Here is a 27591-nt window from a genome sequence, read left to right as displayed (position 1 = left end):
AATTCGTCACGTTACGATATCCAACAATCACACAAAACTTAAATTGCTGAAACAAATAATAGCCCCTTAAAGGGCTATTATTTGTAAATTCATCATTGATTTAAGTTGAAATTAAATTATTGTTTGTTGTGAGATAAGCATATTTCAATCTGATAATATTTCAAGAAAAAAACCACTTCATTCTGCTAAGTTTATTTTTATATTTTTGCAAACTTTTACATTTTATATTTTACTGAGAATGTTTGTCTTTTAAATATCTTTATAATATTAAAAAATAATGTAAAGATATTTTTTAATATTTTCAATCATTTAATTCATTGCTTTTGTTTTTTTATCAAATGAACTTTTCATATTTAAATTTAAGCTTCAAATTAGTTGCATATTTCATTTCTCTTAATTATATTTTCGTATGAACGCCTTTATTTTTTGATGGTATATAATTTGCTATTAATTAGTTCTTTAGTTATTTGTATTTCATATTTATTTATTTATTTTTAATGTTTAATTTAATGCAGAATTTTATTTCTCATATCACTATCCTTTTTCATTTGTAGCTCCCTAAAAATTTTTTTGAAATCTAAAAATATTTTAGCAAAGATTATTTTCAGTTTTTTTCTTTCAGACTATTTTCAGTCATTGTAGTATAATTATGATAACTTATACAGTATCGTTGAGATGAATATTGTTTTAAGTTTATTTATTTATTTCTTTTTTAAAATATACATTTTTCTATGCCTTTTTTTGTTCTCAGTAACTGATTAAATTAAATTTGAAAATGTTTTTTTTTGAATGCATTATAAAAATTTGATTATTATCATTTCAAACTTTATTATTACTTTTACACTTTGTTAACTAGTTGTTTTATTTTTTCCTTAGCAAGGCTTTGAATTGGATACATCCGAGTGAAATTTATTCGTTTGTTTCACTTAATTATCCTTTAAATTAATTTGCAGTAACAAAAAAAAAAAAGTTGAAAAGATAAAAAGTGTTATAACTTTCATTGTTGCAACCTTTCACCAATAATTAAATGTTGCTTTTAAAAAGGAATTTGAGAAGCCAAAATATAAAAATATAATAAATTTTCACATAAAACATGAATTTAGCCTATTTCTTTTTTCTTACAAGCACAACATTTTGATAAAAATTTATGGAAAAAATAACGGCCTTTAAGAAAAGTATGGGAGATTTAAACAAATTTTCAGTGTACGTTTTGTTTGGATTTAAATTAATTTGTAATATGCCTGGAAAATTTGAAATAATCACTTATTTCTCAGGTATGTGAGTAATCTTCCTTAAATTAAAGAAATGCAATAAGAAAGTATTGAAGATTCGATGAACTGAAATTATAAACTACTGAGGGAATGAAGGAAAAATTGAATTCAGGGGAGTTTGTTAAAATATTCTGCGAGCATTCTGGGAGCACAGAATGTGACAGAAGAATGTGAAATGCAATTATTCTCGATTTAAAACAAATTTGGTTTGAAAATATTTTTAGTGAACAGTCAGCATGATTTATCGATAAGGGTGGAACTTTCTCAAAATCATTCTGATAACTGATAAGTGAGACATGCAGTGTTGCCTGATACTAATAACTGTCATTCAATATGACAAAATATATTAAATTATCACCAAATTTCAAACTCAGATAAATTTTTGCTTAAGAAATGGGTTATTTAGTAAAAAGAAGAGTTAATAGCTAATATACAAATGTTACGTCAACCTTATGAATAATGTAAATATTAATTAACTCTATTAAGTAAATCGCATAAATTTATAACATTTATTAAAAGCATTTATTTATTAATCTAATAAGTTTTTTTTTTTTTTTTTTTTTTTTTAAATTAGGCAAACATTTTTAGTAATACTACCAACGACAATATTGGAAAATATTAGAAATGAACCGAGTACTTTTGGCACTAAATTTGTGACATTATTTCCTTGGAGCAAAAGAATATCAAATAACAGCAATCTCACTTTTCAAATTATTAATGCGTCGATGAATGAAACAGCAAAAGTTGTCATTGAGTACGACGATGGCATGGAAAAGCTGAAAAACAAAACACAAATGCGACGAGAAATTTTAAATGTTCAACCAAACTCCTATACTACGGTTAGCATTTTTTTATTTAATTAAATAAAAATTAGTTAATAAATCATCTTCTTACAACCATTCAGTTAAAAACTTAGAAATTTGTGCTCAAAAATCTGGCCGCAAATTTGTTATAATTGTTTATAATCTATTTAGCATAAATTTTGTGCGAAAATGATGGCACAATCACACGAAGCAAATAAAAGTTTGATCCGATCCAGTTCATCTAGAATTTACCTTTCTTCCAGCTCACCTGTTTCTATCGTAGAATGTATTTTTATCTCTTATCAAATTGGTGATTGTTTCACAGGCATGCATTTTTCTGCCCAATGATATATTTTAAAATAGAAAAAGACACGATTAATCTAATTTTATTATTCAGATAACAGTTAGTATTTCAAACTTTACTGATTTCAGTTATCAAAATGACTTCTCTCCTAATGCTAGCAATAATGTTCAAATGAAGTAACTCCATGAAAGACCATAGTTTTATGCTCTAAGAGAGAATTTAATTCGATTATCACTGCGATACCTTTAATCGTACCGAATTTCCCGTCTCTTTTTTCAGTTTTACCGGTAACAATGGCTGCAAATCGGTATTCGTTCTCAATTGCGCCATCTATATTCAGCGGTATATTCACAGCATATTTCATACCGACATTTACCGATTCACATATAAGCATTACATCTGTCACAAGGAAAGGTTTGCAACGGATCAGTACGATTTCACGTGTAAGAGTAGACTTTGTGATAAAAAAAGAAATTAATTGATTGATTTTTTATTCAGATTTTCATTAAAAAATGACACATATCTGTTATGGAAATATATTTGCAGTCCAAAATGAAACATAGTAAGGTAAAATGTAGTATGTCAGGGGCCATGCCTAGAAGATTCGAGTAATTAGCAGGAAAATGGATGGTTGCATTAATTATGAATTTAATCATGAACCTTCTAATTTCATCTATTTCAAGCTTTCAAGTCTATTACTTTCTTCATATTTTCCATTTTATGTTTAGTTTTATCGCGGATCGATGATTTATGCTTATAACAGTTCGATCAACGATCCCTCTACAATGTACATATCGGGCGCATCGCCATTTCTGATTTTGTTATCGATGCGAACACATTTGAAACAAATCCCTTACGAAAGTTTTGCTTGTACGATGCTTATGCCACTGCCAAATGAAGGTATTTTACACTGCTTCCATTCTCTAATTTGAAATCAATTTGAAACGATGAACTCAATGAATACAAATTAATCGTGAATGGCAAAATATTTTCACGTAACTTAGAATTAATTTTGAAACAGCGTACTTATTATGTATTAAAAAATATATGTGACATTAATAGACGGAAGTTTTCTGATTGAACTGTGATTGAAAAAGTTTTGAATCACCTTTTCATATCATATTGTGCGTTGTTCTAGCTTATTCTCAAATAGCACTTCGAGATGATTTTAACGCTCATTTTGCTCCGTTGGATTCTTCAAAGGATTACCGAACTGAACTCTTCTTAGCAGCACCAATGCAAAATTGTCAGTCTTTCACCGTTATTACATTTCGTCCCAATAGCACAAAGCTAATTGACGTCAAACCCGACGTGATCTCCGATGACGTTGCCATGGAATGGGGTCATCGAGCCAATGATGCAATCGTTGGCTATGCTTCAAGGCTTACTTTTACATTTGTTATACTTTAGCCTATTATTTTGCATTTCATCTTTCTCTTCATCATAGTATTACTAAATGCTGCCTAATCGATAGAGAGAGAAAGAGAGAGAGAGAGAGACTACCTAATCGAGATTTCTTCGAATCCACGAGAACTTGAAATTTCAAGAAAAATGACAAATGTTATGCCGATATTATATCGCTATATGAAATTTATTCGAAATCTTCAAAGATACTTCTAAATAGTATTAAAATCATTCAGTTTAATAAAATTTGAGAAAAAAATAATTATATTTTAAGATCTGTGGAAAAAAGCAATGACACTTTTTTATTTCGAAATTTCCAAAGATAAGCTATTTCACTGATAAATGGTTAATTGGTTAACAATAAATATTTGATCTTAATTAGAAAATGACAAAGATTTTTATCTGTGCAGTGAAATGAAAGTATGGACTTAGAAAGTGAAGCAGTTTGACTATTTTATCTTTCAGCAATACTCTCTTCCAGTTACTTCGTTTTGAAACCTACCAAAACATCAGTTCATTTCTGGATATTATACCGGCTTATTCGCAATATCTGACCGGTCGAATGTGTTTTATTTTTGAAAATGAAAGTGAACGTTTATTTGTTAGTATTTCTGCAATTTATATCAATTTCAACAGGCGAAAATGATATTAAACAAATTAATGAATAATAACAATGTGACTGAGTTACTGGAGCACAAGCGGCACAGTTTGATTACTTTTAAAATTTAGCCCTTTGTCAAAAAGATGACAGAAGAGAAGTGGAAAGGCGATAAAATATTAAATTTAATAACATAGTGTGCGACACAATAAAAAAGTATATACCAAAAATAATTGACCAGCTTTCGAAGGTAAAGAAGTTGCTTTGATCCAAGTTTTATTGATTGATTAGGAAAGATGAAAGTAATGAGCCGATCTTTAAAATTTCAATTCAAACATTATAGCATTTGATTGATAGGATGACCCGCTATTTCAGCTCTACGATGTGCCACGTCAGTCGGATACTTTCCTATTAGATGGGAAAGCATTGGACGTGGAATATATCCAACATTTCGAGAATTCATTCCGTTATATTACTATGCGTAAAATTAATACAAAAAAGTTAGCACGTGGATTGCATTGTTTGGAATCAAAAGGTCGCTATTTGCTTTTTATTTTCGGTGGAAGTGAAAAAATGTATGGCTATGCGCCAGCTTTCAACAGTTAGCTTTTTCTGACTTTTCTTTACTGTTAGGTAATCGTTTTTTGATTATTAAAATATGACAGTACTCGTACAATTAGAATTAGAAAATTGAGCTATAAACAGCATTTCAAGTTTATGCTATTCACATGTAATCTAATTAATAACTTGAAAAGTGAATATTAGATTAATTAGATAGTTTGCCACTCAGAATAACTCGGAAGTTTTAAATTGTTAACAGCTGTAGCTTATGCGATGGAAACTTCAAAATGGATCGTTGAAAATAATTTTCACTCATACCGTTATGATATTTTTGGCACCTCGTTCATGACTTTATTTCCGTGGATTACAATCGAAGACAATAATGACGACTCAGCCACCGTTCTAACACTCGAAATTCTCAACCCACATCCATATATGGTGGCGGAAGTTAACATTAGTTACCTCAGTGAAATCAAAGGAAATTTAATTGAAAAGACATACAACATTATACCTTACACACACCGTAAGGTGAATAATGACTTTAACCATTGTGAAATTTCTATCTTTCATTTTTCTTTCTTTGTTTTTATAATTTATTGAGAAATATATTTTATTATTCGTTCTTTCTTTTCAATTAAATATAATTAAGCTGTTCAATTAGCAAAATTAATAATTTTTGTTCGTTGATGAGCTTAGCAAAGCTTTTATTTACAGCTCGAAATAAATGAAAAAATGGTGACAAAGCTCTATGCTGCGTACAGTGATACTATTTATAAGAGTAACCACGATTCTCGAATTGCAATAAAATCTTCTATGCCAGTATCTGTCACACAGAGCTGTTTCTTTGGTGGCGAAATTGGTGAAAGTTTTGTAGGTAATATTATGCTAATTTCTTCAGCGTAATATAATTTGATATTTAATAAAACTGCGGAATTTCTTCCCTTATTTTTTTGTTTATTAAAAGAAAAAAGAATATTCAGAAGAATAAAGTTTTGTTGGAGAATCGTTTCAGTGTTACCTCTAAGAATGGCTGACCAGAAGTATTCATTTTTGTTACCCAAATCAATTGCCAATAATAGCCATATAACTATATATTTCTTACCCTCTAATCAAACGACAAAAATATCAATCGTAGCAAAATTTGATGGGAAGGAAAGGTTTCATGAAATTGAAGCTAAGGTATTCTTTCCTCTGTGTTATTGCATCGATTTGGGTCAATTTGAAGAATGTGAAATTAAACTGACACTAACTTGGACAGAACTTTTTTGCGAACTGATTTTTAATGATCACTTCTTGCTGACAAATTTAATAGCTGATTAGAGTTATCACTTGATAAACGGTTCATGAACATGAGTACTCTTTAAGGCATAACTTAGTGTATATTTCAAGCTAAGACTAATTAATTTCAAGTATTTTTAATAATTTTGGTACTAAAATTGAATTTTTTTTTCAACAAAATTCCAGGCAGAAAAAAATTCTTCTATTTTTGCATATTATGGATTTGCCAAAGAACTGTCGCTGAATTTATTGGGTGATAATCCATTTCAAGTGATTATAATCATACAACAATTACTATTCGCTAATAATACTTTAAGCATTAATAGCCGCGCAGATTTTGGCTGCGAAATGGGAATTCCTTCAGTGCAAAATGGCATTGGTTACACTAATATCAGTAATTTCCTTCAGCAATTCATATTAGAAATGTCATTTGCATGTGATTCAATACTGTCCAATGTTCCTTCAAGCGAGCAGTTAATATCTTTGGAATTTTTATTAATATTAACTAATTTGTTTTCCTAAAATTATGGATCATTCCATAATATATCAAATGAGATTCGGTTGACAATTTTTTGAACAAAAGACTCTTCATCATAGTATTATCAGATAGCAACTATTTAACGTATCAGGCAAATACTTTTCAAAGGCAAAAGTCAAAAATCAACAAGCAATTTGACAGTGGACAGTTTGCATTTGAACCAGCGAATATGTAACATTATTTTCAACTATCTCGGAGAGCTTTTGACTTTTTCACAACGTTTCATTGCAGGTAATTCATTTCTGTTTGATTTTACCTTACGCTAACTTATTGGTCTTAGTCCAATTACTTTCTGAATGAATACTTTGTTTTGCAAATAATTTATTTTCTTATTTTTTGTAACTATTCATGACAGTTTTACAAGTTATCATGCACAACCATTCAGACACCTATTTTTGTTACGTGGAATGATTAAGAAATGATTATATTCAAATTTAACTTCCGGTATCTCTAATTACAATGGTAGCTACACCAATTTTATTCCAATTGCAGCACAATATGTTACTGGAAGAAGTCATTTTGCTGTTCATCACTACAGGAATTTAATTATCGTAAGCTAAAATAATAATAACATTACGTAAAATTTCATTAACAGTTTATTAGGATAATAATTCATGCAAGAAATCATAAAATTGAAAATCTCACTTGATGTAATGCTTCTTTGGTGTAGTGAAGCATTCTTCCTTTTAACTACCGCAAATGTTCTTTCCGTTTCCATCCTTTTCTATCCTTTTTGGGAGAAAAAACAGAACGGATTATCCTGGCAGATTGGCTGGTTGACTGGGGTATTTACAGTGAGTGCTTCATATGTCCTAATTTATCATAATTCTCCCCTGAAATCATCATTTTTCGATGGTTCTCAAAAAACTTCGTTTCAAAAGATTCAAACAAAGAAATTTCCAGGTATTCATGGATAAGAATGCAGTAAATGACTTAGAGATAGACGGTGTGTTCGCCGCAGATGACATATACGAACTGCAAACTCCCTACGATTGCACATATTTCACATTCAAATTTTTGCTACCGACCGTTCCGATACACTACGTACAGTCAAGCGGACGTTACGTTGTTTACATTAAGAGCGATGTACTACAAAATAATTTCCATCAATATTTTGTCGCATTTGGGAGTTAGTTTTCATTTTAATTTAATTTTTTGGAGAACTTTTCTTCTCAACAACTTGCTCGTAAAACCGATAAGAATTTACAATAATTAGAATTTCTCACTTTCAGCAAAGAATTCATCGATTATGAGCGTTTTCAGCGCAAATGAATATGAATAAGGAAATAGTATCAACCACAGAAGTGACGAATCGAAAACCATTCACGGAAAGAGTGGAAGTTATGAAATCGTATTTGAAAATATGGAATCGGAAAGTATTGACAAAACAAGTGCAACTGGAATCAACTTTGAAACAATTATTTACAACTGATCAAATTGGTACGGGTACGACTTCCTTTTACGGAAAATACTTATGCGTCGTTTTCATTGAATAAGCAAGATGAAGTCTAGCTAATTTCTTAGACCAATGTTGCAGTTCAATCTTACGAAATAAAAAAGTGATTTATTGAAATCATATTTTATAATTTTATTCAGATAAGCAAACAGAAAGTACCTCCGGAAGTAGCGTCAGCTTGGCGAGAACAGATTGCGCAATAATTACGGGATTGCAATTGATAATACTGATTAAAATAACATAGCGAAACTGGCTGATAATATTAATTAAAATCGTGAGGCTGATATAAGCAGAAATAAACATCACATATTACAACTATAAACGAAATTCATATTTTGTTTAAAATTAAATGTAAAAAAAAAAAAATAGAGGTGAAGGATTCCATCCAAGAAATATTGGCAATGCTTATGATGCTTAGGAGACTTCCTGACCACAATTCTTTACCTTTGACCTCCAGCTACGATATTTGACTTTCAACAAATAATGATCCAGGACGTCTTTGCCAGTAATTTGCTAATTCCATTATTAAAAACTCATTTTTCTGGAACTAACAAAAACAAATGAAATTTAAGTTCACATCAAACTCGACGTAATTTTTCTCTAATTGACTGTATCCACTGTTTATGCAATTTACTTTAACTGTTGTGAATTACTAGAAGAGCACGTAATTTGGTACATTTAGTAAAGTCGCAAATCTTCAGTGTATAGATGGAGTAAATTGAAATACTTCAATTTTAGCAAATAGTAGTTTCAACTCGACATACATTCATAACTATTACCTGTGTTGTTCTGAGAATGAATTTCAATTTAGGCCGAAAGAAGCAACAAAATTTAAAATTTTGAATGGTGGAGATGATATGATATTTTGCATAAATGGAAACTGATGAATAGTTTGCTTGAAATTTCATATCATTAATGGATGCAATGTTTCATTTGATTATACTCTAATTAATTCTATATTTAATTAAATGTGGCACATGATTTTTTATACATGATTTTTATACATGATATAATACATGATTTTTTGGCTTTCGCCTAGTAATTATTACGATATAGCTGCATTCGTAAAGTGGTTTAAATGTGTATTAATTTGCTTTACAATTTAAAAGTTTTGTGAATTAGAATTAGATCCAATTTGCAAAATGATCTAATATGTGATCTAATTTATGAATTAGCAGGTTATATTTGCTGAATTAATCCTCAATATGAAGGAAAAATAAACAAAAACAATTTCTGTTTCCGCTTCCATAAGCTCCATTATTTCTGTTTCTGTTGCAAATGCAAATCCGTATCATTCACAGCTGCATCAATTTAATCTTTGAATCCTGAAATCAAAAAACTTGAATGCTTGCTTGCAAAAAAATCTCTCGAAAAAACGAATTTGCCACAAATTACAAAATTAGAAGTTAATAAAGCGAGAAAAGAATAGGTAAGTTTACCTATAATGAATCAGTTCTTCTGATTCTTTCAAAACTGCACAGTTAACCGCAGTGCATGTATAACTGTTACTTATTGAAGTGCATTTTGGCCGACCGTTTTGCATATTTTAATTAAGGTTGCAATGTTTATTAATTGCTGCATTATTACTACTTCCAAAGTGTTCAGATCTCATTTAAATGAAAAAGATGCTAATATTCTGAAAAAGCTAATTTCAGCATCTCTGATGTAAGTATTAATTACATGATCCAATCAAATGCTGTAGTACTGATTATAGTATCTTATCTTACATGAAATAATAATCGAACAAAATTAATCGTTGTCACATCTTTCATTTCGTTGTCGCATTGTCACATATTCTTTTCTTTCCAATAGCAAAAAATTTTGAATTTTGACAGTTTTGGTAAACTTAATTAGCATTTGTCATTGAAATCAAAATTACCGTAAAAGAGATTGAAAAATGTGTTTCCATCTCAATAAAATATGTGCTTTTTCGTATGATCATGTCATATGAAAGGATTGCATTAAAAAGTTATTATATTGGAGCAAAAATTATTTCGCCAAAGTTTTTTTTATGTCGCAGAGATTATGTGTAAACCAAAGTCAAATTTGTAAACAATTTAGTATTGAAATCAAAAGTATCAGTAAAATTTTGAATTTATATTGATCATATATAATCCAGTTTTTTCCTATAAATTTGTCACAATTTAATCATAACGATATTTCAAGTTGAAAATTTGGCTGCACAACTTTAAAACGTCCACACTAATTTCTTGCGTTATCAGTGTAGAGATTAAATTATTGCATGTTGAGAAAATATTACTATGATGTTATAAGCTTAATGAACTTCAAAGGTTTGCTGGTGTTACTTTCAAAAGCAATTATTAAACTCATACTTTTTTTTTGATAAACAAAACTGACACAATGCTTTGATGCATTCATTTATTTTTGATTTTCATATTTTTGTTTTTTATCAAATGACGATCAAAAATTAAATTTATTTTTTAAGTTGCAGATTTGCAATTGATTTTTGATAATCAGATGACAGCATTTACTTTTACTCAAAGGCATTAAAAATTGCGCCGTTTCAGTTTATCATTTCATTCCATAAATGTGCAACACATAGCCTTAAACTGGTTAATACGGTTCAAAAATAGAACTGAAAAGATTTAAGTCAGTTGTTGAATAAATGTCAGACTGGAAGTTACTTTAATTTAAAAGTTTCTTCTTCCCTCTTTTCTTATCCATATTCTTTTTTTTTTTTTTTTTTTTGAAGAAACCGGAAGAGCGAACAGTTTGGAAATAATTTATATATCGTAAGATGAGTCACTTATTTTCAATGTTTCGGAAAAATAATTCCTATATTCAAAAATAACCGATTTCCAATAGGTTATTCAATATTGGCAATTCGCAATTATCCTCATGAAGCTTTTCGAAGTAATATTTATTGTGGTGGCAGTACTCGGTGGTAGTTCCCGTGCTAACAGTACTTTAAACCATTGTTCTGAAAACAATGATGATTCAAACAAGTAAGTCGCTAATCGCTATTTTAATCTACTAATTACAAACCAATTAAAATTGCTCAAATGTCGTGAGAATATTCAGTGGAACTTAATTATGTAATCTAAACAATGGAAGAAAATTTTTTTATGGCAAGCATAAATTCAATACATTTATTATGGGATGCCTGAAAGCTAATCAAATGCTATAGGCTACTGATAACTAAGGCGCAAATGAATTTCGCATTGGAACTATTGCGCTATTCTTCGCAAGCTGATGAAACCTCGCTATTATCGCCATTTGCAATCGCTTCCGTAATGTCATTATTATATGAAGGAGCCAGAGGTGAAACTGAGCGTGAGATGGGGAGGGTGCTTTCAGCAGGTAACGTAAATTTGAAAAACTCTTCAAAATATAAATGCTTATGAATGTTTGAGACGATGTTAAGTCATAATGGAGAAACTTTGACAAATTTCACTGTAATGATTCACTTGTGATAAAAGAGAATTGAAGTTCAAAATTCCACTTTTAAACTTAACAACTTAATGAGAACTCTGCTATAAAGGTTTCAGATCAACCAAAAAATGCATTTGGAGCTTACATAGAGTGCGCTATCAAAAATATTCACAAGCAATCAAAGCGAAATGATTATTCTTTGTACTATTTAACCAAATTTTTTGTGCAACAAAATTCTTTGAAGTCTGATTTTAAAGATATTACTCGTCGACGATATCCTTATGAGTTGACACAAATCAATTTCGCTTCACCTCTGCAAGTGAAGAGTATAAGAGAAGTACTACTACATCTTTAATGATTTAAAAAAAAAAAAACCTATTTAGAAAAAAATATTTTTCTGATATTTTTTTTTTTTTGCATTTCAGATTTTTCAACATATAAATGAATCAATAAATAAAATTTTCTAAAACTTGTTTAGTGCTTTTCTCAATGAAAATTAAAACATATTTAATATATTGCAGATATTTATTAAATGGATAAAGAAAAGTATGAATTATGGAGCCCGTAATATCGCTAGCATCACTTCCACTCAGTCATTAAACTTATTTAATGGAATACATTTCACTGATGATTGGATGTACGAATTTCTTCCGCTCAATCACATATTACCGTTCTATTCACCACGGCTACGTGTAACTGATGTACTGTGAAACAATGTTTATTTGCTTTATTATTCGGCAGGAATAGATATGATTTGATAAGGCTAAGTGAAATAAATGATGTCGCAACTTGTGATTGCTGTGTTATATAATAGTGAAAGAATTTGTGCTTTGACATCACGCGAAGTTTCAGGGACATTTTATTTTTGGATATAACTGACTTCAAATTTCAGATGCCAATGATGGAAAGAACGGCCAAATTTCCTTACTATGAAAACCAACACATGCAAGCGGTGTCGCTACCGTTCAAAGATTCCGAAATGCAAATGTTAATTATTTTGCCCAAAAAAACCTTTGATCTAGCAAAGTTTGAAGATAAACTTACGGGAGAGGAACTATTCAGTTATATTAGTGCACTTGACTCATCTCACGAAATTACCGTATGTTCCTTTACGATACTTTGCTTAACTTTTTCTTTTCTCAGTAACAGATTTTCGGTTTTATACAAAACAAATGGTTTGAAATTTTCAGATTATAATCAAAATCGAAATTTTAGTAGCCATTTAGATTTCTAGTCTCTGACTTTATTTTCCTATACTGGATGTTTCAATTCATAAAAAGGATTTTAGCTTTCTTTTAGGTTACAATTCCAAAATTTAAGTACGAAAATCAAATATGTTTGTTAAATGGATTGAAGAGGATGGGAGTGCAATCAATGTTCCACGAATCGAATGATTTTTCCGGCATTTTTGAGCAGCGGTTATTTACAATGGATGATATCAGAAATCATGCTTATATCAAAGTTTTTGATTTTGCCCTAATTTAAATACGTTTTAGTCAAACCAAACTTTAATCAAAGCCTAACTTCAGTTAATTCCTCGGATTGATAAATCCAATTGTCTTCCATAAAAGAGATTATTAGCAAAAAAGAGGCTTGGCTAAGTTATCTGATTGATCGATAATTTATTATCGGACATAAAAAATGCTATAAACAAATAATAGAAAAGTTCAGATTGATGAGAAAGGAATCAATAACGAAAATTCAAGTATGCCAGTAAGAAATGATATGGTAATGGATAAAGGAGAAGCATTTCGTGCTAATCATCCCTTCCTTTATGCAATCATTGATAACCACGGGACTGTACTATGGATTGGTCGTTTCACCGGAAAAAACAGAGAAACAATTGTCGAAAACTCGGATGACTCTATGCAATGTGAGGAAACACCGAAAAAAAGACAAAGGTTATAACAGATACGAATGTTTGAGGAACGATTGAACAATGATAATATCATTTGATTATATCCACGCGAATTGTCTATTTTTGAAATATGATGTTGAATAAAAAATGCATTAATTTAGTGCTAATTGGCTATCGTTTTTTTAATTGCAGTAAACAAAATTAATAACTTTTATTCACTTTTTCAAGGCACCAACTTATTTAAAGCTTCTAAATATATTCTGCTAAGTAATTTTCTGATTTCTGCTCTGGCGTTCATATTTTTAGAATAATCGTCTAAAACTCATTGTAAATATTAAGATTATTTATGATGAGCTAAGTTTTACATATAAAGCCTGATTCTTCTGGAAAGGCTGTATTTGTTTATATTATTTTATTTCACCACATTTTCAATTTTATAAAATGTTTTTCTTTACTAATAGATTTTTTCGAATATTTGCAAATTTTTTACAAAATTAAAGAAATCTTTCCTTTATATAACCTGGTATTATCAGAAGGAAATTACGCGAAATTACGCGAGATATTATTAGAGCCGAAACACGTAAACAAATGGAAGAATTTCACATTTAGAGAAATCAGATAGGTGATCATAAATAATCTTAATATTTACAATGTGTTTTAGACGATCATTCTAAAAATATGAACGCCAGAGATTAGATTTTATCATCTTCAACTTGCAAAATGTAACAAATTATCGTGAAATAAATTAGATATTGAACAATATAATTTGTTATTATAAGTAATCAAATAGTCTAAAAAAATTAATATAGAATAAAATATTCGAGGATATAATTTGTATAAAATTTCAAAACCATATGGCTTACCATTTGCTGGTTTTAAGTGAAGCCATAAATTTCCATAATTATATTCAAATGTTCCAGATGAAGGTTTGGTAAGGAATGATGATGATGATTATGTTTAGATATAGGAAATATAGGTATTATTACTTAGAAAAGAGTTGAATTTTTTTAACGCCTCATCTAAGAACAATTATTGTACGATTTCAAGTAAAACATTTTACTTTTGATAAAGCTATGCTTATCATTAAGAAATTTTAAGATGACAAGAACTCTGAAGTAGAAGTAATTGCATATCGTATATTTGAGCAATAAAATCATTTCATACTCAAATTTCGTACTTTCCTGTTATCTACCTTTGGTTTAAAGAGATTATGCATTTTTATCACTTTTAGCAGTTATCTCCTATAGAGAACTAAATGCTAGGATGAAGAAAAATGAATTTTCTATATCAATTTGAATATCAAAGGAGAGAAAAAAATAGTTTCTGAAGTAACATTTTTGTGGACCTTATCAATAATAATGTTATCAAATGGTTAAGTTTTGTCTTTCTACTTTGATAAATGCAAAATTTATATCACGAACTTTTAAATGAACCTTGAATAACTATGACTATTAAACTATTTAATGGATAGTACTGGGTCAGTGAGAAATAGTATTACTTATGTTATCATCAGAAAGAATTAAACTAAAAAATAGACGAATGTAAAAGTTGAATCATTGATTTTCCTTTGCTTGAAATGATAATCTCTTCTACTATCATTGCAATTTATTGCAAAATGAAGTCTTTAGAAAGGTCAAGGGTCATTGATTTTATGAAGGTTATTAAATAACCGCTTCTCTCACTGCATTTGAAAGTGTTGTCACATAAAGTCCATCTACTTATCTCTCATTTTGGTCTAGTTTCTTGCATCGAATAACTCAATTTGACAAATTCAGTTTCACAGTGTGGGAGTGAAGTTCAGAATGTTAGAAACGAATTTCAAATTTTTTAGAATTATTTATTCCCCTTTTTTTTTGTGTTTAATAAATACTATTACTGATGCTGCTGGCAATTCAATATTAATAATTTCAACTCTTGCATTAAGAAAATTCTAGAAAAAGTTGTACGTTATGCTGCGCTTCCTGAATCTAAGTGGCCTATTAATTATTTTGCTAAAAGAATCAATTCTATCAGATCAATTTGTATTATTTGGCAAAAACCTGGATGAATGGCAGTTGAAGGACAATCAGTTGCTACGTTCATATCAAAGCATTGAACAACAAGGGAATATTTGTTTATTTTTCATCAGATCGTGCGTAACTTGGAGAATTATGTAGAAAGTAATTGGTCTTTAGCGATTCAAAGGTTCTGAAAGAGTCTGAGAAACATTTCTAATGATTAATGGGAAGTTGAAATTTGCTATGACATTTCATTTGCATCTATAAATAGTTAAAATATACGAACATGAAGTAAAAAGTTATTTTTTTTTTTCATCCATTACAGATGAGCATCCTTTATGTCAACGGAATTGTACTGAACTGAATCCGGAAACAGTGCTTCAGAATTGTCCAGCATTACAACGTGGTCTTACCTGTGGCAAATATAAGGTATATCATTATCACCGCCGATGTTTAACTGCAACAGTTTATTGTCAACGAAATATGACAAACATTAAAGAAGTTGCAGTGTATGTAGCTGTTACTGGCACCGATTTGAATGCTAAGTAAGTTATAAACAAACAAAGATTTAATTACTAAAATGATTTAATAATACAGTGCGTCTAGCTTTTGAACTTCTTATTTTGCTTTGTTTCAGAAAAAAAAAAACGGTAATAGAAAATGTAAATTGATTAAGAGGAAAGAGAAGAAATGATTTAATGAATTAAATAGATTATTTGTGGCATAAAATGTAAATTAGGAAATAATATAATTTTAGCAAAACCGGCTTATTTGTGCTGCCGTATATTGATAAAAATGAAATTTCTGTGCCACAAATAATTGTTGAAAAAGCTCATCATGGAAATGGTAATATGGGTGAGCTTGTTTGTGATTCAAGCGGCACTTGGATCTTACATGATACAAATTATCGATACATGGTGCAACATTTATTTTGTTTGGTTGTGGAAGCAAGAAATTTGAATTATTTGTTGGATATACGTCGTCCCAAATTTGACAGAGTAACCCCATCGGTATCATATCAACGCGGTGATCCCAAATTTTTTGAACAATCATAATCAAATAAATAGCTAAATTTGAAAAGAGAATGCGAATGCATATAACTGATATCCAGCAACATTTGAATGAATTTTATACGATTTTATAAATTCCAAAATTTTTATATTTTGCCAAACACCAAACAACATATTGAAATGTTTTCAATTTTTTTCATTGTAGTGGGTTCTGTTTGCATGCTAAATAAAATTTGAATAAACATAATGACCTATATCAGATTTCATTTAATTCAAATTTTTTAGTGAATTATGATATTGATGGACATTAAGATAATCACAAAGGTTATTCAGTTTAGCATCATCGATCATTTTTCAATAAAATTGAATTATTTGTTGTTCGTAGTTGCCTTTAAGTCGTTTAATATATTAGACTGTGGATTAGCAAGAAAATGATTTACGTACTAAATAACTTGTTATATAAATTCTTTGAAGTTTTTTTTTTTTCCAAGAAATATATCATTTTGACATGTCAGGAAAATTTTTTAGTAGGTGTTCTTATCATAATGTTGACAAGCTTTATTGTTCTTTTACAATATCGTATCAACAGTCCATTAAATTTCGCTATGTCGTACTTCCCATCTACAACTGTCATTCTTTTTCCGTCCCATTAATGTTACTTCTGTTATTATGCTATCATTCATGAAAGTAAAATTAACTGAATGAACCAAATCCAAAGAATTGAAAGATATCAAAATCGAAAAAAACTGAGCGAAGACAATTCAACTCTTTACATAGTGAACATTGACTTACAAGAAAGGGCACGATTATAGTGTATTAAAGAGCTGCTGCCACTATCGAGTGACAGTCGTTAGTTGCTTATACTGTCATATTAAAAGTGCTCCACAAAATTTCAACATTGTAGGTAGATTTAGTTGATAACGAAAAGAATAAATTAGACAAAAAGAGTTCATAATTTTTAACAATCGAGAAAACTTGACTACGTGACTGGAAGGTCTTAACAACAAAATTAAGAGTAATTTTCAACATATTAAGCAGTGCACATATTTTTTATTAATAGATTGTAACATTCTAGACAACTAAGCTGTAAACTGGAAAATCAACGCTACACAAGTGTTTTCTCACTTGAAATATAAAATTGAAACAGTTTTATATTTGTTTAAGGAATATATAAATGAGAAAATTTTTAAACTACAAATTACTGTCTTGTAATATAGAATTATTTCGGATATATTTTAGTTTTTTTTTTTCCAGTACTTATTGCATAATTTCTGTTAACTTTACCATCCAACAGCAGTAATTTCCACCATTATTAAAGAATGCACTTTTTTGTACTTTTACAAACTGCATTTTTTTTTTCGTTTTGTCAAGTTAACTTATTATTATTCCATACAAAAAATGACTGAATTAGATCTCACTTAATTGCATATTGATTTTTATGCTTCATGAAAGTTGTAGGAAATAAACGCTTCGCAGAAGCGCAATTAGAATCCGTGTGATATATCTTGGAAATTCACATCAATTCTAGGAAACCAGTATTTCAAATAGATTAGCATTTGTAATTAATTTATTATAATTAGAGATTGAAGTTGTGAATTTTCTTTTTTTTAAGGTTTGGCAAGTCAAATATTTGGTGAAGAATGATTTTTTTTTTTTCTTATTCTTTGCTCCTGAAGGAATTCGTTCAGATGCAGTTGACAGCAGTGTCAAACAACACAGAAATACTTGAAAATATTTATTAGCAAGAATAAAGGACCATGTGTGATTTTTAAAATAAAAAAAGGGACAACAAGTGATGGTTAAAGTAAAACGAACAGGAAATAATGGTTAAATTAAAAGGAGTTACATCTCCAGTCTGAAGCAATAATTTTATTCATATATATAAAGAAAAACACATTTACATATTGTAAGTAGGAGTGGTTTCAATAAATATTTTATTTGATAATTTGAGTGAGCGATTAAATCCACGGCTTGATCCCACGGCCAACGTAACAGCTTTGTTACTACATCAGTTGAAGTGCTTATTCTACAATCAAGTAAATCTTCCAATTCTTGTATGTTGACGTGGAAGGTTTTGATTGTTTAATTAATAATATTGGGAGAGGTGTTTGATCGCAGGGAGATTGTCTTGGATGTAAATGTAAATGCGTGAGGTAACAGAAATATAATCCAAGTTCTTTATTAGCAAAGTAATAGGACAAAACGTTGATAGAAAACAATTGAAAGTGGAATCGTCAGTCCTTGGCAATAAATTACACATATACTAAATCTTTTAACAATGGTGATCTTTATGTAGCAATTATCTTACATTATATGTGTTAAAATGTGGGAGTGGTTTATAATAAGACATTTTTGTACAAAAAATGATAGTAAGTAACTTTAACAATAAGTTTAAAAATGGATATCACAATGAATTGAATGGATATTACGAAAGAGAGTACAATGGTTTGTCCAGACATTATGATAAATGGCTACTATGAGTTGTAATAGACAATACATGATAGATGCTCATAGTATATGAATTGTGTCGCGAATTATAATTTCGCAAAAACTTCTAACTAATTTCATACTATCATAAATCATCTCTTCTTTTCGTTGTAAACAATTCCAATTCTTTACACATATACTTTTTCTGTAAAATTGAAATTAGCTTTCATTTTAATCTTTTTGTTGTAAACCCTTTCAATTCTTTACACATATGATTTTTATCCTAGACACGCCCAATCCTCACTCATATAAATTCAATTCTAACAAAAAAAGGTAAATCATTATCATCACTGTCGACTACTACTCTGTTAACCAATATCAATTCTTCCGATCTTCTTCTTTAATATAAATTTTTTCTCTCTTAATTTTATTGCTCTGTTTATTAATACTACGTTTGCGAAAAATAAAGGTTTATTAATCTTCCTACTATATTGCAACTATTCGAATATCAACCAGACAAACCTTTCATGACAAAAATTTTTTGGTGCCACGAGCCGGGAACATGTCAAGCCACATTATCGCGAGCTTTCAACCGGCAAAGGAAAGGTTAGTCAGTCTTCTTAAAGAAGTAAATCAACTGGAGATCAAATTTCCAGATCCAAGTATGACAATAGAAGAAAAAGAAGATTTTTATGTGATAAGAAAAAGAGTGTTAGAAGATAAACTTCGAAGAATCCAATTATGCGTAACTACGCTTGAATCTATCAACGATAAATGGTTCACATATACTCAACAAATCGTCACGATGAAAAGAAGAGAAGAAGAGGAAGAAAAATACAAAACAGTAACAGAAGGTGACTAAGGAATATTTCAATTATTACACGAAGGAAAGGAAGCTGTAATAACACTGGCAATGCACAAGGATGAAGTCGACCAAAACTTAAAACAACTCTCAAAGGAGTTGACGAACAAACAAACAAAAGAAGAAGCAAAATTTACTCCTTCTTCAAATATTAATGTAAATCTTCCTCATTTATCGCTCCCTACTTTCGATGGAGACCCTAGACAATGGCGACAATTTTGGAGCAGTTTTAACGCAGCAGTCCACACACAAGCGATTCCAGAAATACAAAAATTGAATTACATGTACTCATGTCTTAAAGGAAAGGCTCTACAAGCAATATCTGGATATGATATAGCTCCAGAGAATTATGAAGTCATCAGAAAACTGCTCAATGAAAAATATGGCGATCACTCAATAGTAACAACATTACTATACAACGAACTCTAATCAATTAAACGAAATGAAAGAGAATGGATTGGAACAATTGAAAATATAGAACGAGTACTGCGCCAGTTAGAAGCTCTAGGAGAAAGCCTTGAGCATTCAAATATTAAAATCTTGATCGAGAGCAAGTTGCCATTATGGATATTACATAAAATATATAAACATAAGAAGAAGGACATGCCTTGGTCAATTCTCAAACTAAGAAACTTTTTAACAAGTTTAGTTAATGTGAATGAACAGATTAGAAACTGTCAACATTCACTCACTCAACTCAATATTAAATCTACAACTACCAAACAGGAACAAAAACAACGATACAATCCCGGAGGAACTTCAGCACTGTCGACAATAAAGGATAATCAAAATGCTTCAAAAACTACAACAACGAAAAGACGACCATGTGTATTCTGCAATCAGCGATTGCGTGAACTACACGACTCTCAATGCTCGACTTAGTCGTCTCAATCTTAGAGACAGTCACAAAGGACAGAATTGTAATGTCAAAAAACAATGTTTTTATTGCAAAAGCTCACATAATAGTGCTTTATGTAATAAAAGGAATTCACTTTCTTTAAACAATACAATGTCTCAAAGAAATGAAGAGCAAGAAAGAATTGAACCTTCGAAACGAAAGGATTGTTCAACTTCCCTCTACAACTCGACATTAACAACTCGATCCAAACAGACAAAGGAAACTTTACTTTTATGTAAGGAGATAAAGGTTTTTAATCCATCACAACCTCAACTACAACAAAATGCCCTTGCATTATTTGATATTGGATCGCAACTCTCCTTCATCTCCAAAAAATTATCACGTCAATTAAAGTTAACCGAAACAGAAACTCAAATTATGAGAATAGCTCCATTTGGTATGAAAGAACCGAAATCATGTCCCACTGCTCGCATACAACTAAATGTGCTAACTACCGAAAGCGAAATCATACCACTACAAGCAAATATAATTGATTATCTAACGAACGAATTGCAGGTAGTGGAGACATCAAATGAATTTCAAATTCAAAATTTAACAAATTACTGGAAAAAACCTGATGTATTGATTGGAGCTGACTATTTTTTCAAATTTATTAGTCTACAAGAAATCAAGGAATTGAAATCACGGCATATGTTGGTTCAATCAAAAGTTGGTCCTATGATTGTTGGAAGTGGAGATATTAAGAAGCTTTGCAAGAACGAATTATATCCTAAAGAAGTAGTATATTCTACAAACGCCAATATTAACTCGGAGCTAGAAAATTTTTGGAAATTAGAGACGATTGGTATCCAAGAATCACCTCAAGATGATGATGATGATCAAGCTTTAAAGCATTTCAAACGGACCATCATCAAGCAAGCTGGAAGATATCAGGTTTGTTGGCCATGGAAGGACTCCAAACAAAAATTAAGCAATAATGATGGATTATGCCTGGGACGATTGAAGAATTTGATCAACCGCCTACAACATAATTCAAATCTCCATTCATATCATCAAATACTTATGGATCAACTACATTCAGGTATAATTGAAGAAGTACCTCCAAAGGATGAGGTAGGCGTTATTCATTACTTACCACATCATGAAGTATTAACTCCTAGTAAATCAACAACTAAATTAAGAATAGTATATGATGCCTCAGCACATCACAAAGGTTTTAAAAGCTTAAATGAAGTACTATATCGAGGTCCAGTAATGTTACCGGATTTAGTTGGAGTAATATTACGTTTTCGGATGATGAAAATAGTAATAACCGCTGATATCGAAAAGGCATTTTTACAACTAGAACTACAAAATGAGGAAAGAAATTGTACACGTTTTCTTTGGTTAGATGATATTAATAAAGAACTAACCAATGAAAATATAAAATGTTACCGATTTAAGAGAGTTCCTTTTGGAATAATATCTTCACCCTTCTTATTAGCAGCAACATTAAATTACCACCTAGAAAATCATGGTAGTGAATTGGCATGGGAGATAAGAAAGAACTTATACGTAGACAACGTTATTATATCAGCTAATGGAACAGAAGAGGCCTTACATGAATATGAAAGAACGAAAAGATTAAAATGAAAGCTAATTTCAATTTTACAGAAAAAGTATATGTGTAAAGAATTGGAATTGTTTACAACGAAAAGAAGAGATGATTTATGGTAGTATGAAATTAGTTAGAAGTTTTTGCGAAATTATAATTCGCGACACTCCCAAAGGGGGAGAGAAATTGTTTTAAGAGGTAATTTGAGAGAGTGATTTTGAGGTATATAGTTAAATGTATGGAGTTTAATAGGTGGGATTTCTTCTTTAGTTAGAAATTGAGTGTGTGGTGATTCTGTAGGGAGAGTAATGATGGTAGTTTGATTTGAATTTCGTTTTGAAGTATTACAAAGGAGAGATTGAACTAATTTAAATTTCCATTTAATAATAACTAAAATAGTTAATAATGTCACGATTATTATACAGATAAAAATCAATTTCCAATTTGTTATCAAGTTTTCAAATTCTTCTTCTATCGGTAGAACAATTTCATCGAATTCCCTTTCCATTTGTTTGATAATTTCTTCTCCTTCTTCAGAGATTTCTTACCAAAAGAGTTCATCCTTCATTTGATGTGGTATTGAATTAATTGTTTTTTGGGTTTGAGTTAGGATTTCCAATTCTGCATTAATTCTCTCAATTTCAAACTTACTTATTAAATCTCCTTTGAATTCGATATTTTCGATTGTTGATTGTTCTGATTTGCAAGGAGCCACCATCAAATTTCCGTTAATTCTTTTAGCTATCACATCGTTTCTTTGAAGTATTAGTTTCGTGGCAAGGGTAGGATTGCTGATTGATAGCCATTTGATCAAAAGTAATAAGTTATTTCTGTTTTGGCAGTTGTTGAAGAAATTCTTGTCTTAGTGAATCAGAAAGGTATTGAAGTTTTACATTTTCAGGATCGTACTTTCTATCCGGAGACTTTTCCATCATTAATAGTTTATTTGTTACTCTTCGTTTGAATTTTGTAGTAGAGTTCGAGTCATCTTCAACGTCTAGTTCAATAACTATATCGCCCTGCATTAAAATTGGAGAGGTGAATCTACAAATTTTGGTGTTTAATACAGGGGGGTTTTTATCAATTATAAGCGATGCTTGTATCTCATCGATGATGAAGTGATTGTTATACTTTGTAGCCTTGAATCTTCCGATCTTTCGATATAAACAATGATTGGTCGTATCATTGCTATTCCATATGATAATGCTAGTATTCGTTATGCATTCACCCTTTTGTGTCGAACAGTCTTTTATATCTTCAAGGTTAGAGACTAACCCTCTTCCATCGTAGAGGAGAATTTCTCCTTGAGTTAATATGAAGTTTGACGTTGAGCTTGACGTTCAGTTTGACGTTCCATTTACTGAATCGTTTTGCCTCCAGGAGATTGATTCGATTTGTATTGATGATTTCTTCTGTGGTTGTTGTTGCTACTATATTCTTATCTTCTTCGTTATCCTCTTCTTGTGGAACGTCGTATTCCCAATGAGGCCAATTCGGTTCATTACCATTGATCCATGTGGGCCCGCTCCACCAAGGCTCGTAACTTATTAGACGAGTCGGAATGGTTCCTCTGGTAGCAATGTCTGCTGGATTGTGTTCGCTTGAGATATACCGATATGCGAATTTCGCCATTTGTATTTCTTCCACACGATTCTGTATAAATTTTGGTAGGAGGCGAGAATTGTTTTGTATCCAATGTAGTGCACAGCGAGAGTCCGACCATACCACTACCTTTGGATTTTCTAATTCCATTTGTTTGATGACAAACTGAGCTGCGCGTACACCGATGAGAATAGCTAGTAATTCTAGCTTTGGTATCGTCATTCCTTTAATAGGTGCTATTCATGATTTAGCAAAGAGTAACGACGTATGCGTATTTTGATGGGCGTATACTACTGCAGCATATGCCACTGTAGATGCATCGGTGAAAACATGAAAGGTAATTTGTTGTGATAAATCGATTGTGAATCGCGGGATTTCCTTGATATGAGTTGGGCATTCTACCACAAGATTGTTCCAGATTTCAATCAATTGATTGTCGAGGGGTTGATCCCAATGTATGTTTTTTCTCCAGAGTTCTTGGAGAAATATCTTGAACGGTACTATCAGTGGTACTAGGAATCCAAGTGGGTCGTATTGTGAGGCGATGAACCGTAGAATAGTTCTTTTTGTTGTTGTTTGTTCGGTCCATGGATTTAGTGTTATTTGGATATGATCCTTGTGTGGATTCCACTTAATCCCTAATATTTTCTTTATTTGACTCATTCGTGCTCGGTCCGACTTGGGTAGTTGCTCATTGAATGTCTGGTTATTTGAGAGGAATTCTCGCACGTTCATTGACGCATCCTTGAAAATTGATTTTGTTTCTTCATATTTATTCAAGGCTTCCTTTTCATGGCTCGCTGATAAGATGATATTGTCGACGTAGAGATTCTTCTTGATTTCACGTGCAGTTTCAGTCTCATAATGTTCCAAGTGATAATTGAGAGTTGCTGATAATAAAAAGGGTGACGATATCACTCCAAAGGGAACCCTTTTGAATAGATAGCATATTAAATTATCTCTGTCCACCTGTTTCTGAATATCTTTTACCCATAGAAAGCGTGTGCAGTCCCGTTCCGTTGGCAGCAACTCTAATTGTAGGAAGGCTTTTTCGACGTCAGCTATTATGATGATTTTCATTGTTCTTAGTCGAATTAATATTCCAGCTAAATCGGGAAGGGTGATAGGGCCTCGATACAAGACATCGTTTAAGCTTTTCCTGCCTCTGAGGTGAGCGGAAGCGTCATAAACTATTCTGACCTTTGTCGTGGTGTTATCTGATTTTACCACTTCATGATGGGGCAAGTAATGGATAATACCTTGATGGTTTGTGAAATGACTTACCCTTTCGATGACATTGGATCTTAACTGTTCATTGATTGTTTCATTGTATGTGGTAAGTAGATGTTGGTTGCGGTGAAGTCGCTTGATTAACGACTGTAAGCGTCCGAGACATAATTCGAAATTGTCGCTTAATTTGGAACTGGTGTCTTTCCATGGCCATGCGACCTGGTATCGTCCATCGGATTTTCTAATCGTTTGCTTAAATTGTTTTAAGGCTTCTTCATCGTCATTGATCTCGGGTTTGTCTTGTATGCCTATTAGTTCCAGTTTCCAGAATTGATCTAAATCTGGAACGTTGATCGTGTTAGCGGCGTAAACTATTTGTGAGGACATTCGTGAATTGGGAGAAATTTTCTTTGTATAGCCAGACCCAGCCAGGATCGGGCCCACTTTAGTGTGGAGCAGTGTGAATCCCGATTGCAGATTCTCTGCTTTGTCGAAATTGATGAATTGAAAGAAGTGGTTGGCTCCTATTAATATATCCGGTTGCTTCCATTCACTGTGGAAATCAATTGTTGGACTTCCTTTGAGGGATCGTATGTCGCTTTCACTTAAGTTGACTACTTGTAGTTTGTTTGTTAAATAGTCCACGGTGTTCGCTTCGAGCAACACTGTACGGTCCTTTCCGATTTTTATCCCTATTTCAATTCTGGTTGTAAGGTGCGTGTTCGGGTCCTTTTTGCCGAATGAAGCGATGTTTAATTTCCCTTCATCTGTTTCGTTAAGCATTAGTTGTTTGGCTAAGTTCTTTGAAACAAAGGATAATTGTGATCCAACGTCGAATAGGGCTAAAGCCCTTTGTTGAGTATTTGGATTAGTTGGGTTGAACACATTTATCTGCTTGCATAAGAGTAGGATGCGCTTGTCACGTTTCTTCTCTTTTTCGACTATTATATTTGTCGTGGTAGTGGAGTCTGGATCCTCTGGTTTATTGGGCATTTCCTTGAATTTGTTAGGGCACAGCGCGGAATTGTGCTGACCCTTGCAGTGGAAGCAATTCCGTTTCTTGTTTTTGCATCTGGCTGCCATATGTCCGATCTTGAAGCAGTTGAGGCAAGCGTTTAGTTTCTTCAGACGTTCCAGCCTTTGTTTGAGAGTGGGATAAATCTGGCACTCTTCATCCCAGTGATTCTTGTTGCATAGTGCACAAGGTCTTGATAGGGCTTTGATGATGGGTTTCTCCGGAACAGAGGTTGTTAAGGCTGAAGTCTCATTGGGATTGTGTCGTGGTCTTGGCTTGCCTTTTATTGGAGATTGATTCTCCTTATTCCCTTTAAACCATAGGGACTGGCTTTGTACTACTTCTTCGTTCACAGATGCAAGCTCCGTGAGGAAGTTTCGGAGTTTGGTGACAGACCACGATTCCTGCCTCTTTCTTCTGTAAACCTGTTCTAGGATCCAGGTTGGCAATTTCCCTTCCACAGCTATTTCGATACCGGACTGCTCTAAATTCTCACCGATGGCCTCCAATTGTCGAAGTGTTCGCTCAATGGCCTCAAGCGTTGCTTTCCACTCTCTATCGTTCTTTCTGATGGAGTATAATTCGGTGAACAAGGCTCGTTTGATGGCGTAAGGCTGCCCAAACTTTTCGACGAGGACATTTCTTACGACACTGTAATTCTCCGGAGTTATGTCATAACCTCTGATAGCTTGGAGGGCGTCTCCTTTGAGACATGTGATGAGATAATTTAGTTTATGGATATCGGGAATTGCTTGTTGATGTATAGCTGTATCAAAGCTATTCCAAAATTCCCTCCAGCGTCTTGGATTCCCACTGAATGTGGGCAGTGGTAGTTGTGGGAGATTTACTGTAGGGTATTTACCCGCTTGTGTGGGTTCCTTGGGTTGAGTTGTTTCCTCCCTTACCATAGACTGATTTAGCCGTTGTAATATGAACTCCGAATCATTTTGATACATTTTTAAAATGACTACAGTTTGTTTTGCTTGTAAAATTAAGTTGGTAATACCTGATTCATCGTCGTTTATCTGAAGGTATCGATCTTCTTCTTCTTTTCTTTTGGTTGAGACTGAAATCTGCTGGATGAATTGTTTCCACTCTGTATTGACCGATTCCAACGCCTCTATGTATATTTGGATATGCATGATTTTTTCTTGGGTGATCCTTCTCCGTTCCTGATGAAGACGGATTGTTTCGTCGGTTGTTGTCATTTGGTCGACCGAATCCAAGTTCAGACGCTTGATTTCGTTGAGGACTTCACACAATCTTCGTTTTGTTTGGTCTGCGGTTCTGATGATGATGGATGACATGTTCCCGGCTCGTGGCACCATAAATTTGTTGTGAATGGATTGGATTGGGTTGGTTTACTTGCACAATTGAGTGGAGTGCTCAATCTTGGGTAATTAAACCCAAACAAGCAATCAGTAGTAGGACAATTTAGTGAGGAGGATGAGCTAAGCAACGGGGAGACTGGGAAGACAGCCCAGTTGAGTGGTAATTGCCCTTATATAGGATGATTTGAGGGTGGAGAGAT

The 27591-nt window shown here is 31.8% G+C and overlaps 6 protein-coding genes across 6 annotated transcripts; 5 read left to right on the top strand and 1 right to left on the bottom strand.

Moving 5' to 3' along the window:
* Window positions 1-1237: 1237 nt before the first annotated feature.
* Window positions 1238-8457, top strand: Bm9379 (Uncharacterized protein; the record flags this gene model as incomplete). Its single annotated transcript, XM_043078501.1, has 17 exons — window positions 1238-1274; window positions 1860-2110; window positions 2246-2399; window positions 2658-2821; window positions 3107-3278; window positions 3517-3760; window positions 4248-4383; window positions 4756-4981; window positions 5207-5469; window positions 5656-5815; window positions 5954-6120; window positions 6406-6613; window positions 6866-6988; window positions 7250-7308; window positions 7661-7886; window positions 8021-8197; window positions 8354-8457. 17 exons carry the CDS (start codon window positions 1238-1240, stop codon window positions 8455-8457), a joined length of 2871 nt encoding a protein of 956 aa, XP_042934435.1.
* Window positions 8458-11072: 2615 nt separating this feature from the next.
* On the top strand, window positions 11073-13514 carry Bma-srp-2 (serpin precursor; the record flags this gene model as incomplete). The annotated part of the gene is made up of 7 exons (XM_001897118.2): window positions 11073-11179; window positions 11362-11534; window positions 11723-11943; window positions 12128-12307; window positions 12499-12705; window positions 12906-13067; window positions 13278-13514. The coding sequence occupies 7 exons, from the start codon at window positions 11073-11075 to the stop codon at window positions 13512-13514; spliced, it is 1287 nt and encodes a 428-aa protein (XP_001897153.2).
* A 2430-nt stretch (window positions 13515-15944) lies between these two features.
* On the top strand, window positions 15945-16516 carry Bm9381 (Uncharacterized protein; the record flags this gene model as incomplete). Its single annotated transcript, XM_001897119.2, has 2 exons — window positions 15945-16006; window positions 16219-16516. 2 exons carry the CDS (start codon window positions 15945-15947, stop codon window positions 16514-16516), a joined length of 360 nt encoding a protein of 119 aa, XP_001897154.2.
* A 2944-nt stretch (window positions 16517-19460) lies between these two features.
* Window positions 19461-20642, top strand: Bm17499 (Uncharacterized protein; the record flags this gene model as incomplete). The annotated part of the gene is made up of 2 exons (XM_001897120.2): window positions 19461-19752; window positions 20239-20642. The coding sequence occupies 2 exons, from the start codon at window positions 19461-19463 to the stop codon at window positions 20640-20642; spliced, it is 696 nt and encodes a 231-aa protein (XP_001897155.2).
* A 127-nt stretch (window positions 20643-20769) lies between these two features.
* Bm17498 (Uncharacterized protein) lies at window positions 20770-22982 on the top strand (the record flags this gene model as incomplete). Its single annotated transcript, XM_001897121.2, has 2 exons — window positions 20770-22004; window positions 22955-22982. The coding sequence occupies 2 exons, from the start codon at window positions 20770-20772 to the stop codon at window positions 22980-22982; spliced, it is 1263 nt and encodes a 420-aa protein (XP_001897156.2).
* A 2023-nt stretch (window positions 22983-25005) lies between these two features.
* Bm17497 (Uncharacterized protein) lies at window positions 25006-27367 on the bottom strand (the record flags this gene model as incomplete). The annotated part of the gene is made up of 2 exons (XM_043078500.1): window positions 25006-25032; window positions 25100-27367. The coding sequence occupies 2 exons, from the start codon at window positions 27365-27367 to the stop codon at window positions 25006-25008; spliced, it is 2295 nt and encodes a 764-aa protein (XP_042934434.1).
* Window positions 27368-27591: the final 224 nt, after the last annotated feature.

The sequence above is a fragment of the Brugia malayi genome (genome assembly GCF_000002995.4).
Source record: "Brugia malayi strain FR3 genome assembly, contig: Bm_v4_Chr2_contig_001, whole genome shotgun sequence".
In the NCBI taxonomy this organism is placed as follows: Eukaryota; Metazoa; Nematoda; class Chromadorea; order Rhabditida; family Onchocercidae; genus Brugia; species Brugia malayi.
This window is presented reverse-complemented; position numbering and strand designations above follow the sequence as displayed.